Source organism: Sinohyriopsis cumingii, chromosome 2 (assembly GCF_028554795.1).
Source record: "Sinohyriopsis cumingii isolate HCF-2022 chromosome 2, ASM2855479v2, whole genome shotgun sequence".
In the NCBI taxonomy this organism is placed as follows: domain Eukaryota; kingdom Metazoa; phylum Mollusca; class Bivalvia; order Unionida; family Unionidae; genus Sinohyriopsis; species Sinohyriopsis cumingii.
In genome coordinates, this window is record NC_142962.1 from 28,746,891 (window position 1) to 28,764,463 (window position 17,573).

At 35.4% G+C, this 17,573-nt stretch overlaps 1 protein-coding gene across 1 annotated transcript in view; it reads left to right on the top strand.

Annotated features, from left to right (window-relative positions):
* Positions 1-17,573, top strand: part of LOC149804534 (calpain-9-like) — a 113,716-nt gene that overhangs the window by 21,364 nt on the left and 74,779 nt on the right. The window contains exons 3-4 of the mRNA XM_089941289.1: positions 12,182-12,263; positions 16,325-16,586. Coding sequence (XP_089797415.1) covers positions 12,182-12,263; positions 16,325-16,586 — 344 coding nt within the window. The remainder of the gene's footprint in view (positions 1-12,181; positions 12,264-16,324; positions 16,587-17,573) is intronic.

Sequence of the window (17,573 nt, forward strand, 5' to 3'; positions counted from 1 at the left end):
ATTTGGTAATAAGAGGTAAAATATCTATGCAAATAATTAAGGTTGGCATGCAAGTAGAACAAGGTTGGCCATCAAGATGAGTGAGGTTGGCAGGTACATTATCAGTGGCTTGCTAATAAATAATTGTCAGGTGTAAGCTTACAATGCAGATTGGGGAAAGGTTGAGTATCGAATTGGTTAAATTTTACAGCATATTTTTGGATATTACCTGTCTTGTACACATTTAAACATTTTAGTAAATGTTGCAGCCTTATTTTGATTTGTGTGGTTCACCTGAAAAATGTATCAAAATTGTATAGTTTCTATCACCTGATCTGCTGAAGACTGATAAACAGTGGCAGTCATTGCTTTCTGACAGCCTGATTCCCAGGGCCCCACTCCTTTCAGATCATGCCCTTTCTGTATTCTAAATGAAATGCTCATTGGGTTTGTCAAAGATAAATCTAATGTGCCAGAGAAAAATTTGAGTATGCTGGTGAAATGCAGCATTTTATTTTCAAGTTGTTCAAAGACCAGTAAATTATTAATATGTATCCCCATGCATGCCCATTAACCATTATTAAAATTGTCTACTAACCATACTAATATTGAAAGCTGTAGGCTATGTGTACAAAGCAAAGCATGGAACAGGTTGCCTTGGTTACCTATAATTAGTGCTCACTTGGCTTTAACATACATGTGATTCTATCGGTGGTAGGACAAAAATGCAGTTTATTTCTTGGCTGTCTACAATATATACCATTTTGTAGTTGAAATCTACCACTTTTGAAAATTAACAGATTTTTAAACACAATTGAAGAAAACCCCCAGTATTTTCATGCATTTAATCCATGCATTACAGAAACAGTCAGCTGGGTATCCCAGAACTGTTCTGGTCATTACAACTGGTGCAAGTGATGTGCTGTTGAGTAATGAAATTTAGGCTAGCATATGTACACAAGTTGTTAATTGATTACCATACCTATATGTTGTAATCTGGAAAGAATAGGCCAAATATTTTTTGAAGTGCCATAGGTAATAAAGAGATCCATGATGGCTTTCAAAACTTGTATTAAAAATCGGTTGTCCTTTGGCTTTGGTGAGATAAAATTGAAAGACCAGTCAAACATTTATTTTTGGAATAAACACTTGAGTAAGTATTTTCAGAATAATAGAAAACAGACGACAATTCAGAATTTCTTTTCATCCAAAATACTAAGGACTAATTTATTAATTAATTAATTAAAGTACTAATTTACTAGTCATTACATTATTGCAGAAAAAGAGATGCTTTCACATAAAAGTGATCTTTTTGATTCATTGGCTGATACATGTGCATGTACTGCATGATAATACCTTCAATGGATGGTAAACTTTAAGATTTGTCTTTTGGTTTTCTTCATGATAACATGTATGTATGTATGTGTATGTGTATGCGTTTCTGTGTGTGTGTGTATGTATGCAAATTTGTTGTTTTTTGAGAGAAAAAATTTACCACTATATATGAGTTCTGACAGTAGTCATACCAGTATAAATTGTTTACTACATGTATGTCCAGCATCATTAACATGGACAAGTACATAAACATATTGAAAGATAAACAAATTACGAATTTGGATATAACAATTTTATAACAATTTTCTTTTTTAATGTTCCAAAATTCTGTCCACTCTGAAACACTATAAACTCTCTTTTTGATATATATATATATATATATATATATATATATATATATATATATATATATATATATATATATATATATATATATATATATAGGCACTACGAAGATATTGTTACATACTGTATCTTAAGTTATGGGTCACTATTTCAGTATCCATGTGTACATAAATCCTGTGAGAATTTATTATAAGCAAACACAATAGTGGGAAGTGTTTTCTATACTGATTACACATAGACTGTTTGTATTCATGCAACTGGTACTTCTGTAAACTGGTCAAAAATATTTCAGAAAAATCAAGTCAAGATTTATCAATATTGAAGCATTTTTCTTTCTTTTGATATGAATGACATCATACCTAGCTCAAGCAGGTAATTTGGTAGTAATTGGCATGTTCCAAAATCAATAATGGCTCTCATACCAGGCATATTATCAACTAATGTTGTTTTTGAACACCTTTTGTGCCTGGACAGTATAGAAAGTTGCAATTTTCATACCAGTCCTTCAACAGAGAACAATGGCAAATGTTAAGATCCTGTTATGTACCGTATATACTCACTTATAAAGTCATGTTGAACTGCAAACTGCGTAGACTCAGATCTGCCATCCCATAATACTCCAGCAGATCTGGGTCTGTGCAGTTTGTTAGGGTAACCAGTATAACAAATAACATAGACCCTGATTGGCAGGCAAATTATGCTACGGCAGATCAGAATCTTTGTTCTTTGCAATAAGTGAGTGTATATGGTACTGACATCACTCTGTAATATGTGTATATTATTTATGTTGTTTGCTTTGGTTTTGTTGTTTTATTGTACAGCAACATATGAAGGTGATTCATTGCCAGTTGGAGCCAAGTGCCTTGCTTAGCAACATACCCTTATAGCTGTTGTTGTTGTTGTAGGGTTTAATGCCATTTTTCAGCACACGATAGGCTATACATGGCGGCCAGTATTAATGGTGGAGGAAGAACCCGGGAAAACCCCGGAAAGAACCACCAACCCTGGAGAAGCTACTGACAAGCTTTCTCACATATTCACATTGGCCGAATCCAAGACTTGAACCTACGCAGACAGAGGTGAGATGGCAGTGATCCGTAACGGAGAGCGTTTTAGACCATTTGGCCACTTGGGGCCCTCTGTTATAGCTGACCAGGCCGACTAAATGATAGGACTAAAACACATGCACCCTTCTGGTCAAGAGTCCACATACTAACCACTGAACCACACTGGTCATTTTTAGTTCTGTACAGGCGGGAGCATCAGGCCTATGGTACATCCACAAACTCCCAGGCAATAGCCTCCATCAGGCAGCACCCTCTATCAGGCCTATTGTACATCCACAAACTCCCAGGCAATAGCCTCCATCAGGCAGCACCCTCTATCAGGCCTATTGTACATCACTGAACTTATTTTTAGTTCATTCCCAAATATTAAAATCTGTAAAGTTGAAATAAAAAAGTTCTTTATCCCAGGAACAACAAATACAATTCATAATCTCAATGGATTAATGAAAAGAAAGATTATAAAATCAAAGACAGTAGAGAACTTGGGAATATATTGGGCTAGGATGAACCTGGGGTGGAATGCAGTGAGGAAATTGATTTCAGTTGGGTCAGCTTTATAGAATAATCTGAATAAAGTATGTTTTCTTGGTGTTGTACGTTTAATGAGAAGGCGTACATTTGCCTTTATGCAGCAAACATGGAATATTCAGTCTGCTTATTAACAATACAATATTTTTTAGGGTCTTATTCTGACTCCCATGGGTCCCAATATCTAACTAGTCACAGATGATATCAAGCATGCAAAACCATATATTGTTGTATATTATTTTTTAGGATCTTATCCTGAGATCCATGGGTCCCAATATCTAGTCACTCCATGGTATCAAGCATGCAAAACCATATATTGTTGTATACTATTTTTTAGGGTCTTATCGTAAGACCCATGGGTCCCAGTATCCAGTCACACCATGGTATTAAGTATGGAAAATCATATACTATACATTGTGAACATATTTTTATGTCATATGTTTTCATTGCACATCTTTATCCACATGTTTCATCACTCATCTCCATGCACATCTATATCCACATGTTTCATCACTCATCTCCATGCACATCTACATCCACATAGTTCATCACTCATCTCTATGCACATCTATATCCATATAGTTCACCACTCATCTCCATGCACATCTATATCAACATGGTTCATCACTCATCTCCATGCACATATATATCCACTTGGTTCATCACTCATCTCCATGCACATCTTTATCCACATGTTTCATCACTCATCTCCATGCACATCTATATCCATATAGTTCATCACTCATCTCCATGCACATCTATATCCATATAGTTTATCACTCATCTCCATGCACATCTATATCCATATAGTTCACCAATCATCTCCATGCATATCTATATCCATATAGTTCATCACTCATCTCCATGCACATCTATATCCATATAGTTCACCACTCATCTCCATGCACATCTTTATCCACATGTTTCATCACTCATCTCCATGCATATCTTTATCCAAATGTTTCATCACTCATCTCCATGCACATCTATATCCATATAGCTCACCACTCATCTCCATGCATATCTTTATCCACATGTTTCATCACTCATCTCCATGCACATCTTTATCCACATGTTTCATCACTCATCTCCATGCACATCTATATCCATATAGTTTATCACTCATCTCCATGCACATCTATATCCATATAGTTCACCACTCATCTCCATGCACATCTTTATCCACATGTTTCATCACTCATCTCCATGCATATCTTTATCCACATGTTTCATCACTCATCTCCATGCACATCTTTATCCACATGTTTCATCACTCATCTCCATGCACATCTATATCCATATAGTTCATCACTCATCTCCATGCACATCTATATCCATATAGTTCACCACTCATCTCCATGCATATCTATATCCATATAGTTCACCACTCATCTCCATGCATATCTATATCCATATAGTTCACCACTCATCTCCATGCACATCTATATCCACATGTTTCATCACTTGTCTCCATGCACATCTATCTCCACTTGGTTCATCACTCATCTCCATGCACATCTTTATCCACATGGTTCATCACTCATCTCCATGCACATCTATATCCATATAGTTCACCACTCATCTCCATGCACATCTATATCCACATGTTTCATCACTCATCTCCATGCACATCTATATCCATATAGTTCACCACTCATCTCCATGCACATCTATATCCACATGTTTCATCACTCATCTCCATGCACATCTATATCCACATGGTTCATCACTCATCTCCATTGCAAATCTATATCCACACAGTTCTTCTTTGATCTCCATGCAAATCTATATCCACACAGTTCATCTTTGATCTCCATGCACATCTGTATCCACATGGTTCATCACTCATCTCCATTGATGGGGCCCTGAGTGGCCGAGTGGTCTAAAGAGCTCTCCGTTATGGATCACTGCCATCTTACCTCTGTCTGCATGGGTTCGAGTCTGGGATTCGGCCAATGTGGGTATGTGAGAAAGCTTGCCAGTAGCTTCTCATGAGTTGGTGGTTTTCCCAAGTTCTTCCTCCACCATTAATACTGGCTGCCATTCATAGCCTATCATGTGCTGAAAAATGGCATTAAACCCCGCAAAAACAACAACAGCATCTCTATTGCACATCTATATCCATATAGTTCACAACTCATCTCCATGCACATCTATATCTACATGGTTCATCACTCATCTCCATGCACATCTATATCCACATAGTTCATCACTCATCTCCATTGCACATCTATATCCCTATAGTTCACAACTCATCTCCATTCACATCTTTATCCACATGGTTCATCACTCATCTCCATTGCACATCTATATCCATATAGTTCACCACTCATCTCCATTGAACATCTATATCCACATAGTTCATCACTCATCTCCATTGCACATCTATATCCCTATAGTTCACCACTCATCCACATGCACAGCTATATCCACTTGGTTCATCACTCATCTCCATGCACATCTATATCCACATGGTTCATCACTCATCTCCATGCACATCTATATCCCTATAGTAGTGAAAGAGAAAACTGAAAGATAGAAATGGATCATCCAATCCAAACATCTTAATTTTTTAAGCTATAAGGCCATTGGGGTAAATACCATTTGAAAATTTTGGTATTTAAACATGGAGCAAATACCATTTGAAAGCTTTTACATTTGAACATGGAGTAAATACCATTTGAAAGTTTTTACGTTTGAACATGGAGCAATTCCATTTGAAAGTGTTTACATTTGAACATGGAGTAAATACCATTTAAAAGTTTTTGCATTTGAGCATGGAGTAAATACCATTTAAAAGTTTTTATATTTGAGCATGGTGTAAACACCATTCGAAAGTCTTTACATTCGAGCATGGAGTAAATACCATTTAAACGTTTTTACATTGAGCAGGACTGTAACAGAAAAAGGGCTTGCAACCAGTCATTGTGCAGTACATGTACGTCCATATTTTTGTGTACTACAGCAAATGATAATAAGCACTGTATTGCATTCATCCAGGTTGTTGGAAACAACTGGATTAATGTGACACATGACATGCTGTACTGTACCACCATTAGTTACATGTCATTTTTCTGTAACCATCGCAGTGTAGGCTATTGATAACTTGTCGTGACAAATAGAACTAATGAGAAATCCTGATAAATGAGTGTTGTAGATTCAAAGAGTCATGTTAGAAATTGTTATCCATCTACATGTACAGTCTGTTTTCAGGGTATACTTCTGGATTTATCAGTTCACTGGACCTTTCACTGAGACTGAGGATTTGTTGTAACATTTGAAAACTTTTTCTCGATGATTTAGGTCAATAAATATGAAAATATGTGATCTTTGAACATGTTACATTAAATCACCTTAATCTGATGACAGATTATTTCCCTTGCTACGTCAGTTTCACACTGCATTTTTGAAATAATCAAATTATTCCCCATGTTATGTCAGTTTCACACTGCATTGCTGAAATAAATTATTTCCCTTATGATGTCAATTTCATGCTGCATTTCAGGAATAATTAAATTATTCCCCCTGGTTAAATCAGTTTCACACTGCATTTCTGAACTAATCATTTGCATGTGAAATTAAATGCTGTAATGCCAAAAGAAACTTGCCATTTATCCTTATTATTAAACCAGTGGAATTTGATCTGTGGATTTTAAGCGTTTTTTTGATTATGGATTTTAAGGTGAACCTTTTTAATTTTCTGTAGAGTTCTTAGTTGTCTAAACTACACTTTTTTATGCAACCATTCAATTTACAAGACACTATTAATTTGAAATAATTGTTTGCAGACCATCTAATATCTCCTTCTTGCCTGAGTTCCAGGTTAATTTTTACATAACTTGGCCATGGGCCAGATGAGCTGGTGTTATGGCCCCATGTCAATCACGTATGTATCATCTGTCAGCCATCATCATTCAAGAATTGCTTGTTGTGATAGTGGAGGCTTTATTTTTGATCAAATCTTGTTAGAATTCATAATTTGGGCTTGTGCCACAAAATCTTGGATGAGTTAATCAATAATCGAGAGACAATGAGTTTGTTACTACGCAGGAAGCTTATATCAGATCTGATTTTGATTAAACTTGGAATATGTGCTTATCTGATAAAAATCTTGCATGACATTGATAATGAGTGAGATATGTGGTCGTGCTTAATAATTTTGCTACATTGAATCTGACTGATTTTAACCCCTATAGAAACTACTTTTTGATTGGATGAGTTTGTTACCCATACATCTGCTTGGCTGCGTTTGTTACCTGTCTAAAGTTCACATTATATTTCTCATTCAGTTGCAATACAACTTAACTAAATATGAATTTATCATTTTTATCAAACTAGTAAAATACATCAAATTATATATAAAGTTTGGAAGATAGTTTGCTATGGATTGTTGTTCTTGTAATACTGCTGTACATACTATAAACCAACTTTGTGAAATGGTCAGCTGTTATGTTATGTAAACCAGTTGAGTGGAATCATGTCCATTTGGGGCACTTGTTACATTAATGGATAACAGTTTGCTTTGGATTTACCCTCAAGTTTAAACTAATGATATCAGTACTTAGAATCACACAGATCTTGTGTTCAGGCTGCTACCATATATTAAATTCAGGTAGCCCAATGGGCTACTTAATACATTATTATGGTTTGTTCATTTTCAAATTCCAGTTAAAAAATATTTCACAAAGTAGAATGCTTGTTACTACTTATAACAAGGAAACAAAGGAAAATGTATAAGGAACAATTTCTTATTTAGGTACCATCACAAGATCACTGAATTTAATGGGCTACCTGATTGTTTTCATGGATCTCTTCTTGGCTACCGTCTACATGAAGTTACTGATCTTCTATGGACACCTGTCTTGTTGGAACCAATAAACAATACTTGCAGTGTGTGTGTGTGTGTGTGTGTGTGCATCAGTTATACAGCATCCTATCAAAGTATAGTATTTATGATTAATTTTTATTTGAAAATGCATTTGTTGGTCTCTGAGAGCAAATATGAGGGTCACTATTCTCTCTTTGATATCAGATGATATACATGAAATGTTGATTCATATGTAGATACATGTAGCCATGCTATAATAACTGTGCCAGGTGATAGAATAGCCTGTGCACACATGACAGCTATGACCCACACAACACTGATATGGTATTGTTATGTTATTTCTCATCACCCTACATTGGAGGAATGTCAACTTGTCACCTATAAAATGTACTCCACGCTCACATTTATTGGTCCTTGGGACCAGGGTTCACATGAGCTGAGTATTTTATTGATATTGGTTGATGAAATTTATTGCCAATACATGTATTTACATCCAGTTTGATTGAAGAAGATGGGCTAATTGTCATTACATGTCTTTGCATGCAATTTGATGGAAGAAGATGCACTAATTGCACTATTTTAGGCAATTGGATAAATGTTACTGCAAGTGACCCCCCCACTTTGGAACATGCACAACAAGTATTTAGAAAATAGAGTATCTTATGCAGAATACCCAAACATACAGGAATACTTAGCTTGTAAATGACCACTGGTCATCACACAACCATATACAAGAATATTTACCTTGTACATGATCATAGTACTGGTCATCATGAAGGAAAAGCAGAGAGAGAGAGAGAGAGAGAGAGAGAGAGAGCTAAGTCTATTTTTAATGCCATGCTTGGACATAAAAATGACAGGACTTCTTAAAACAGTAGAACATTCTATGCATATGTAAATAACCTTTGACAAGGGCATACACATGTATTTTATCAAATTCCTTTTTGGTGTGATCACATTAAGCATGTTCACATTTGGAGACCAATTACTGTTGGTTAGAGAGAGGGAAAAAGTGCAGGCTGTCGTTCATGTGAACAGTAGTGTTATCTTGAGACTAAAATTGCAGTACTCTTTTAAATGAGATCATCTTCACATGAAATGATTAGGATATTAGTCTCTACTATGTGTTATAGTCAATTGGAAATGGATTTACTTGGGCTGAGGATGGTTGGGTGATATCTCAAAGTTTTATGGTATCACTGATCTATAATTTGTTTGCCTTAATCATCATTAATCTGAGTCTGACGATAGTACATTGTGTTGACTGTGTATAGTACATTGTGTTGTCTGTGTATAGTTCATTGTATGGACAGTGTATGAAACATTGTATTGCCAGTGTATAGTACATTGTATGGATAGTGTATGATACATTGTATTGCCAGTGTATAGTACATTGTATGGATAGTGTATAGTACATTGTGTTGACTGTGTATAGTACATTGTATGGACAGTGTATAGTACATTGTATAGACAGTGTATAGTACATTGTATGGATAGTGTATAAGTACATTGTATTGACTGTGTATAGTGCATTGTATCAACAATGGATATTACATTGTATGGACAGTGTATAGTACATTGTATAGACAGTGTATAGTACATCATATTGACAGTGTATAGTACATTGTATGGACAGTGTATAGTACATTGTATGGACAGTATAAGTACATTGTCTGGACAGTGTATAGTACAATGTATTTACAGTGTATGTTACATCATATCGACAGTATGTATTATATCATATTGACTGTATAGTGAAATGTATTGATAGTGTATAGTACAATGTACTGACAGTGTGTAGTACAATGTATTAACAGTGTATAGTACATTGTATGGAGAGTATGTAGTACAATGTATTGACATTGTATAGTACATTGTATGGACAGTGTATAGTACAATGATTGACATTGTATAGTACATTGTATGGACAGTGTATAGTACATCATATGGACAGTGTATAGTACATTGTATGGACAGTGTATAGTACATTGTATGGACAGTATAAGTACATTGTATGGACAGTGTATAGTACAATGTATTTACAGTGTATGTTACATCATATCGACAGTATGTATTACATCATATTGACTGTATAGTGAAATGTATTGATAGTGTATAGTACAATGTACTGACAGTGTGTAGTACAATGTATTGACAGTGTATAGTACATTGTATGGAGAGTATGTAGTACAATGTATTGACATTGTATAGTACATTGTATGGACAGTGTATAGTACAAAGATTGACATTGTATAGTGCATTGTATGGACAGTATGTAGTACATTGTATGGACAGTATATAGTACAATGTATTGACAGTGTGTATTACATCATATTGACAGTGTATATAGTACAATGTATTGACAGTGTATAGTACATTGTATGGACAGTGTATATTACAATGTTTTGACAGTGTATAGTGCATTGTATGGAAATTGCATATTACAGTGCAACCCCACTATAACGCACCCCACTATAACGCGAATTTGGATATAACGAGGTCGTGGCGTGGCTCCCGAAATTTTGTATATTCATTTGCACATGAAAAATCTGTGTGCAATTTTTCAATGGAATTACATGCATTATAGATGAACTGAATGCTACAACGGCACGATAGTGAACGGTGTTGATACCCTATTCATCATATACATTAGACAGGAGTACACGTATATGTGCAAATGAGTTATTCTCTCAAAAAAGTAAAATACTGTAAAACCCCACATTAGTGCGACCCCGATATTAATGCGATCCAATTTTGTGGACCCCAATTATCGTGTTATAGCGGGGTTCCACTGTTCCACTGTACAATGTACTGGCAGCGTTTAGTACAATATATTGACAGTGTATAGTACATTGTATGGACAATGTATATTACAATGTATTGACAGTGTATGATAACTTCCCTTATGATAAGTACATGCATTTGGCTTTGTCAGGTGTAACCATACTAATATGCGTGCAATAGAATAAGATAGATCAGCTCTGATGACATTTGTCATGGCTTCAGATTTAAATGACGTATATTTTATTTGTCTTTATAGTAAAAGTCACACTGATCATGTATGCGCATTTACTCATTTTACATTAAATATAAATTGTTCTTTTAAAATTGAACAAAAATTTTCTTTAGCCAAAGACTATTCAGTCTTGATTATTGAATGCTGTGCACCTTAACTGTCATCAAGAAACTTCCAGATGAAAATTATCAATCTCATAGGTCTTTTTCAATGGTGGCCATGTACTAAACTTTAGTCAAGAAAAGAGCAGGTCAAGTGGAATTGTCACATTATATGATAGTACAGATTTGTTTGTCAATATAAATAGCTTTCATTGTGACATCACAGCATGTGACATTCAATCTGGATTGTTCTGGATCACAACTTTAGATTCATTATGTCCAAAACTGTCTTTGTACTTTAACATTAAGTTTGCTATATGCACTTTTGGGGGTGTCTAAATAATGACCTTCCAAAGGAATGTGGATGTATAAGAATCCAAATGAAGTGAATACTTCCCACTTAAAGATATGTAGAATGAAATTCTAGAAAATGACACCCATGACCCATGTACTTTAGATCTTATTTATGAATATAGATACATGATCCACAACAATCAAAAAACTAATCCTTTATTCTCGTATGACCTGAGTCTCTGTACAATTATTACAGTCCTTTATTTTCATATTACCTGAGCAGTTGCCAGTAATAAAATTTGCTCTCTCTGTGATCCTGCATATTCCTTTATTCTTGTATTACCTGAGTAGCTGCAAGTTATTAAACTTACTTTTTGTATGATTAGTACAATTCATTATTCTAGTATTACCTGAGTGATTGCAGTGTAATAAAATTTACTTTCTCTATGATTATTAGAATCCTTTATTCTCATATTACCTGAGTGGCTGCAGGTAATAAAATTTACTTTATAATTATTAGAGTCCTTTATTCTCTTATTACCTGAGTGGCTTTAGGTAATAAAATTGACTTTTTCTATGATTATTACAATCCTTGAGCCGCATATGACCTGAGTGGCTGCAAGTAATACAACTTGCTCTCTGCTTGATTACAGTGCATGTAACTAATGACCATCAACTTCTTTTCTAGGAAATAGCAGGGTATCATCGAATGAAGCCTCAATTTTTTGTTGATGGGGCCACAAGATTTGATGTCCAACAAGGAAAGCTTGGTAAGAGAGTGATTGGGAATGATTGTAACCTTTTTCTTGTTTGAAAATGAACAGCATGTTGTTGTCTAGCTAAGCGTTGTATTTAATGCAAATTGTAAAGTAAAGAAAGATAACTCTTATATACTAAGATCTGAAATGCAGATTTCTGTTCAGATTTATCTCTCTTATGTTAAGATGTATCATATTTCCATTAAATTGCTCTTTCAACATAAAATTCTGAAACATCATTTAAGGAAGCTGTATGGGAACAATGTATAGCTGTTGTTTGCTGTCTTTAAAGCTATTAAGCAATTATTCATAAAATATGATAGCACTGATTGGTCCAACTACAGGGCCAAATGTGGCCCACAGGTCATTAATTTTTGACCCACACAAATACAGTCACTTTTTAATTGATGTATAATTGTCTCTCTCTCTGTTTCTCATGTATGGCCCATGAACTTTACATTTTTGGTCCATGTGGCCCATGGTTTTGAAGATGTTGGATGACCCTGTGACAGCATATTCTACTTTATTAATTACTATTGAAGATCCTGTAAAGTTACCTTGATAACATTTTGATGAACCTTTCTTCATTAAGATGCAATTTACATGGGTAGTGGTGAAGATCAGACAGGGAGAATTATTAACATTATTATCCTGTGACATTATTCTGTTGTTTTCATTTAATAAAAAAGGTTATAATTATGCACTTTGAAAAAAAAGATGCTTTTCTTCACCTGGTGCTTCACTTTGAAAAGAGGAAGAGTGTTGCCATGGTGATTTATTAATTAGAATGCTTGGTAATTTATGTTTTAGTTGAATGGTATTTTATTCTTAATAAGTGACATTTTTGGTGTGATTGGAAAAATTTTTTATACCATTTTTAAAGAAGAATGTCATTAAATGTTCAAAATATTTTTAATGAAATTTGGCACTGTGGAATTATTTTTGTGAAAGCAAACCTCTAGTAGTGGCTTAGAGCTGATGAGAGAGTGCCATGCCTTAGGTAATCAGTGGGCATATGCTCCCTTTGAGCATGGCCTTAAAGTTTGTAAGTCAAGATACATGGGGTTTCATTCAGTTTTGACTTTGATGTGTTTCCATTCCTTGTCATGTTGCCATACCAGTTGTTAACAGTGATCAAGATTACTTGCTTATCAGTTTGGCTGGCCAGCTGGCCATCCAGCTCACTGCACAGTGTTCTTTCCAGCCTTTCGGCCATTCTTACTACCTTCAGGCCAGGCAGAATGGATTGCTTGACCACTAAACATTTGCAGGGAGAATCTTGATCTGTTGAGTCATGCTGATCCCACCATGGAAAGGATGGAACGTAGCAGACTGGTGGAAGAAATTTATAGAATTTAAACTCTCTTGAATTCCCCACTTCCTCTGTCTACATGCCACAAGTACAAAGTCAATACTTTGGTAAATGTTGGGGATGAGGAAGAAAGTCACTCAGTTTGTCTTAAGCAGTTGGCAAATATATGATGACAGCTTTGGAGTCTTTTAGGCAAAATCCATGAGCAATGGAAGTAACATGCCTTCTTTTCTGGGAGGCTGTTACCAGTATCATATAATACACCATGATACCTTACACACTCAGAAATTCATAGCACTGACATTCTGAGTGTTGAAAAGATGTTGTTGTAGGGTTTAACACCATTTTTCAGCACACAATAGGCTATACATGGCAGCCAGTATTAATGGAGGAACCAGGAAAACCCCTGAAAGAATCACCGACCCACGAGAAGCTACTGGCAAGCTTTCTCACATATCCACATTGGCTGAATCCAAGACTCGAACGTGCACAGACAGAGGTGAGATGGCAGTGACCTGTAATGGAGAGCGCTTTAGACCACTCGGCCACTTGGGGCCCCAAGTGTTGAAAAGAACATTGTTGCATTACACATGTTCAACATGATGTTCTGTGAAGTCAACTGCATAGTATTTGACATGATTTCAAAACTGTTGTTAAATAGTGAGGTGAAATCATTGATGCTAGACTTCGTGTCTTTGGCTTTTCTTGCAAGTCAATAAAAGTGGTGAATGATCATGCATGGGAGTTGACAGTCTGCATAACCAAACTGTTTAATATAGCACTTCACCAGTTCATGGGAAACACCCTGATGACTTCATGAGATCTTGATCCGATAGGGCACAGCACTTTTCCAACATGAATATAATGACTATTGATGACAGTGTCATAAATGTATGCAATGTTTACATGATAACAGTGTATCATAAATATATTAAATGGTTACATGATCGCAGTGTCATAAATGTATGTAATGGTTACATGATAATAGTGTATCATAAATGTATGTAATGGTTACATGATAATAGTGTATCATAAATATATGTAATGGTTACATGATAATAGTGTATCATAAATGTATGTAATGATTACATGATAATAGTGATCATAAATGTATGTAATGGTTACATGATAATAGTGTATCATAAATGTATGTAATGGTTACATGATAATAGTGTATCATAAATGTATGTAATGGTTACATGATAATAGTGTATAATAGTGTATCATATATACATCTGCATTGTATCGTGAAGGGCAAAAAGAAGAAAAAAGAAAAATGTAAAGAAACCACTTGGAATACATACATTCCACAAGTCATTGTAAAATGTAAAGAAACCACTTGGAATGCATACATTCCACATTTTCCCTAAAGTGGTTGGAATAAACATCTACAGCATACCCTTTTCCCTTGAATGGTTGGATTGAACACGTACAACAGATCCTTTTTCCGTGACTGGTTGGATTGAACATGTACAACAGATCCTTTTTCCCTGACTGGTTGGATTGAACACGTACAGCAGATCCTTTTTTACCTGACTGGATGGATTGAACACGTACAACAGATCCTTTTTCCCTGACTGGTTGGAATAAATGTGTATTCAGTTCCTTTTCATTCAGTGGCTGGAATAAATGTGTACCACAAATCCTTTTCCCTGAATGGATGCTAAATATTTATTGGATTCAATGTCTTCTTGTATTATGTGGAATTTTTTCCCAGTTTGTTCTGTTCCACAGGTTTGGCTTGAAAATTTCCATCACTTCATATAAATGCAACTCCTGTAAATTTCATAGACTTCATGGATGACATGTCTATGAACCTTTTACCTTCCTTTGAATAAAACTTCCAGAAAATTTTTGGGCCGTCTTTTCCTTTGCATTCTATCAAATGATTTCCATTTAGCTTACCACAAACAAATTGAATTGTTTCAAGGGCAGGGTGTTCAGGCGTTCCTCTAAATATAAATAATTTGCAAAGTCAAGTCATCCACGTCTTCAGAAGTTGTAAGAAATTGAATTCGCAGCTGTGATATCTGTCCATTTTCATCAACTGCGCACTGAGTGAACCAGAGCACCTACCCTATTCTTTCACATTGAAAAACACAAAAGTTTATACAGTTGTGAGAGTATGTGCTTTATATGCTGTTTTTGCATAGTATCAACTCTGGGACTCTGCCCTTGGAGATACTTCACGGCATGGTTGATGGAACATAATATCACTTCAGGGGCTTCACACACACACACACACACTCCGGAGACATTTCACAGCCAGCATTGGTGATGGTACATAGCATCACCTCAGGAGATTCATCCCCCTCGAGATATTTCACAGTCGGGGCCCAGAGTGGTCGAAAGTGCTCTCCGTTATGGATCACTGCCATCTCACCTCTGTCTGCACCGTGTATAGCCTATCGTGTGCTGAAAAATGGCGTTAAACCCAACAACAACAACAACAAGATTTCACAGTCAGTATTTGTGATGGTACATAGTATCACCTTGGGCTTCACCCCAGTAGATACTTTATGATATATTGTTTTGTGTCATTCTGTAACAATTACAAAGAATGAGTCTTATGATTTGCAACATGCATTTTAAAGTTAATAGATATTGGGAAGGATATCATCTTGAAAAATTAAAGTTTAGTTCTAGACACATATTAACTTTTCAAAATATTCATAGAATAAGATTAGTTAACATTACAGTGAAGTATGGAGCTTAATCTTGTACAGTAAACATAATTTAATGCTAGCTTTTTCCCCCACAGGTGATTGTTGGGTGCTAGCAGCAGTAGCTTGCTTAACAAGCCCAGATCATCGGGAGCTTTTCCGACGTGTTATGCCTGCAGATCAAGGATTCCAAGATGGCTGGTATGCTGGTCTGTTTCGATTCAATTTCTGGCATTTTGGCAAGTGGGTAGAGGTTATTGTGGATGACCGCCTACCTACTTATCGTGGAGAGTTGATGTATGTACATTCCGGCCAGAAAAATGAGTTTTGGGCTGCCCTGCTAGAGAAGGCTTATGCCAAGTACGTTAACTTTACTTTGTACATGTAGACAGTTTTTCCTGCCAAACATGGCATATGTCTCAGCATTATTCATCAACAACTTAACATTTTGAATAAAATTATCGTGCATATATGTAAATCTTGTCATGAGTTCTGCAGACAGAAACTGGTCTCTCTCAAGCCTGGTGGTCTCAATAGAGGTTGGTACTTTTTACAAAGCTTTGATTCATGGAAGAATTATTGGGTATTGCATGATAGGTGGTAATCCAGAATAGAGATCTTGCAAGAACATTTTACTTAATTTGAACAGGTCTCTATTAGTTTACTGAGAAAATCAATTAAATCATGCTATATTTTTATTTGAGCTTTGGAGAATGTTCAAAAGCTTGAATTTGAACCAGTGCAGTTCTATCTTGTTTATTTCACTCTTTGAACTTCCATCATTTCCATTTATTTATTTCTGTAACATTCTTGCACTTTTCTTATACTGGTATTTGTGAAGTCTAATGATGTTCTGGACTGCTTCATGTGACTGGTTGTTGTACTAGTATTATTGATGCATGTTGGTATTCTGGGACTTGTTCTTATACTGGCAATATTGTTAATTTATTTGGACTTTTTCATGTACTGGTATTACTACAGTTTCTTATATTGCATAGGGTTAGAATTTTAATGAAAATAATTTCCCCATATTTCCTCACTGGTTATACTGGCTGTTTAAAAAAGGCCTTGTATATCTTAGGTATTGTTCAAAGAACCTTTTATTCCCATTCTATTTTGGTGAATGATTGATGGCTGTAATATGGGTTATATAGTATGCAGCTTGGCTTTACTTCAGATGTGTACCTCTCAAAAAACTGCTAGCTCCAATTGGTCATTTTCAATTCCTGGACTTGAGAGGTAAATTATAAAAAAGGAGCCGAGAACCTATTTTTACATGTTATATATTTGGTAATTCATTCATTGCACTTTTAGAAGCTGGTATTGTCTAGTCCAGCAAAATATATT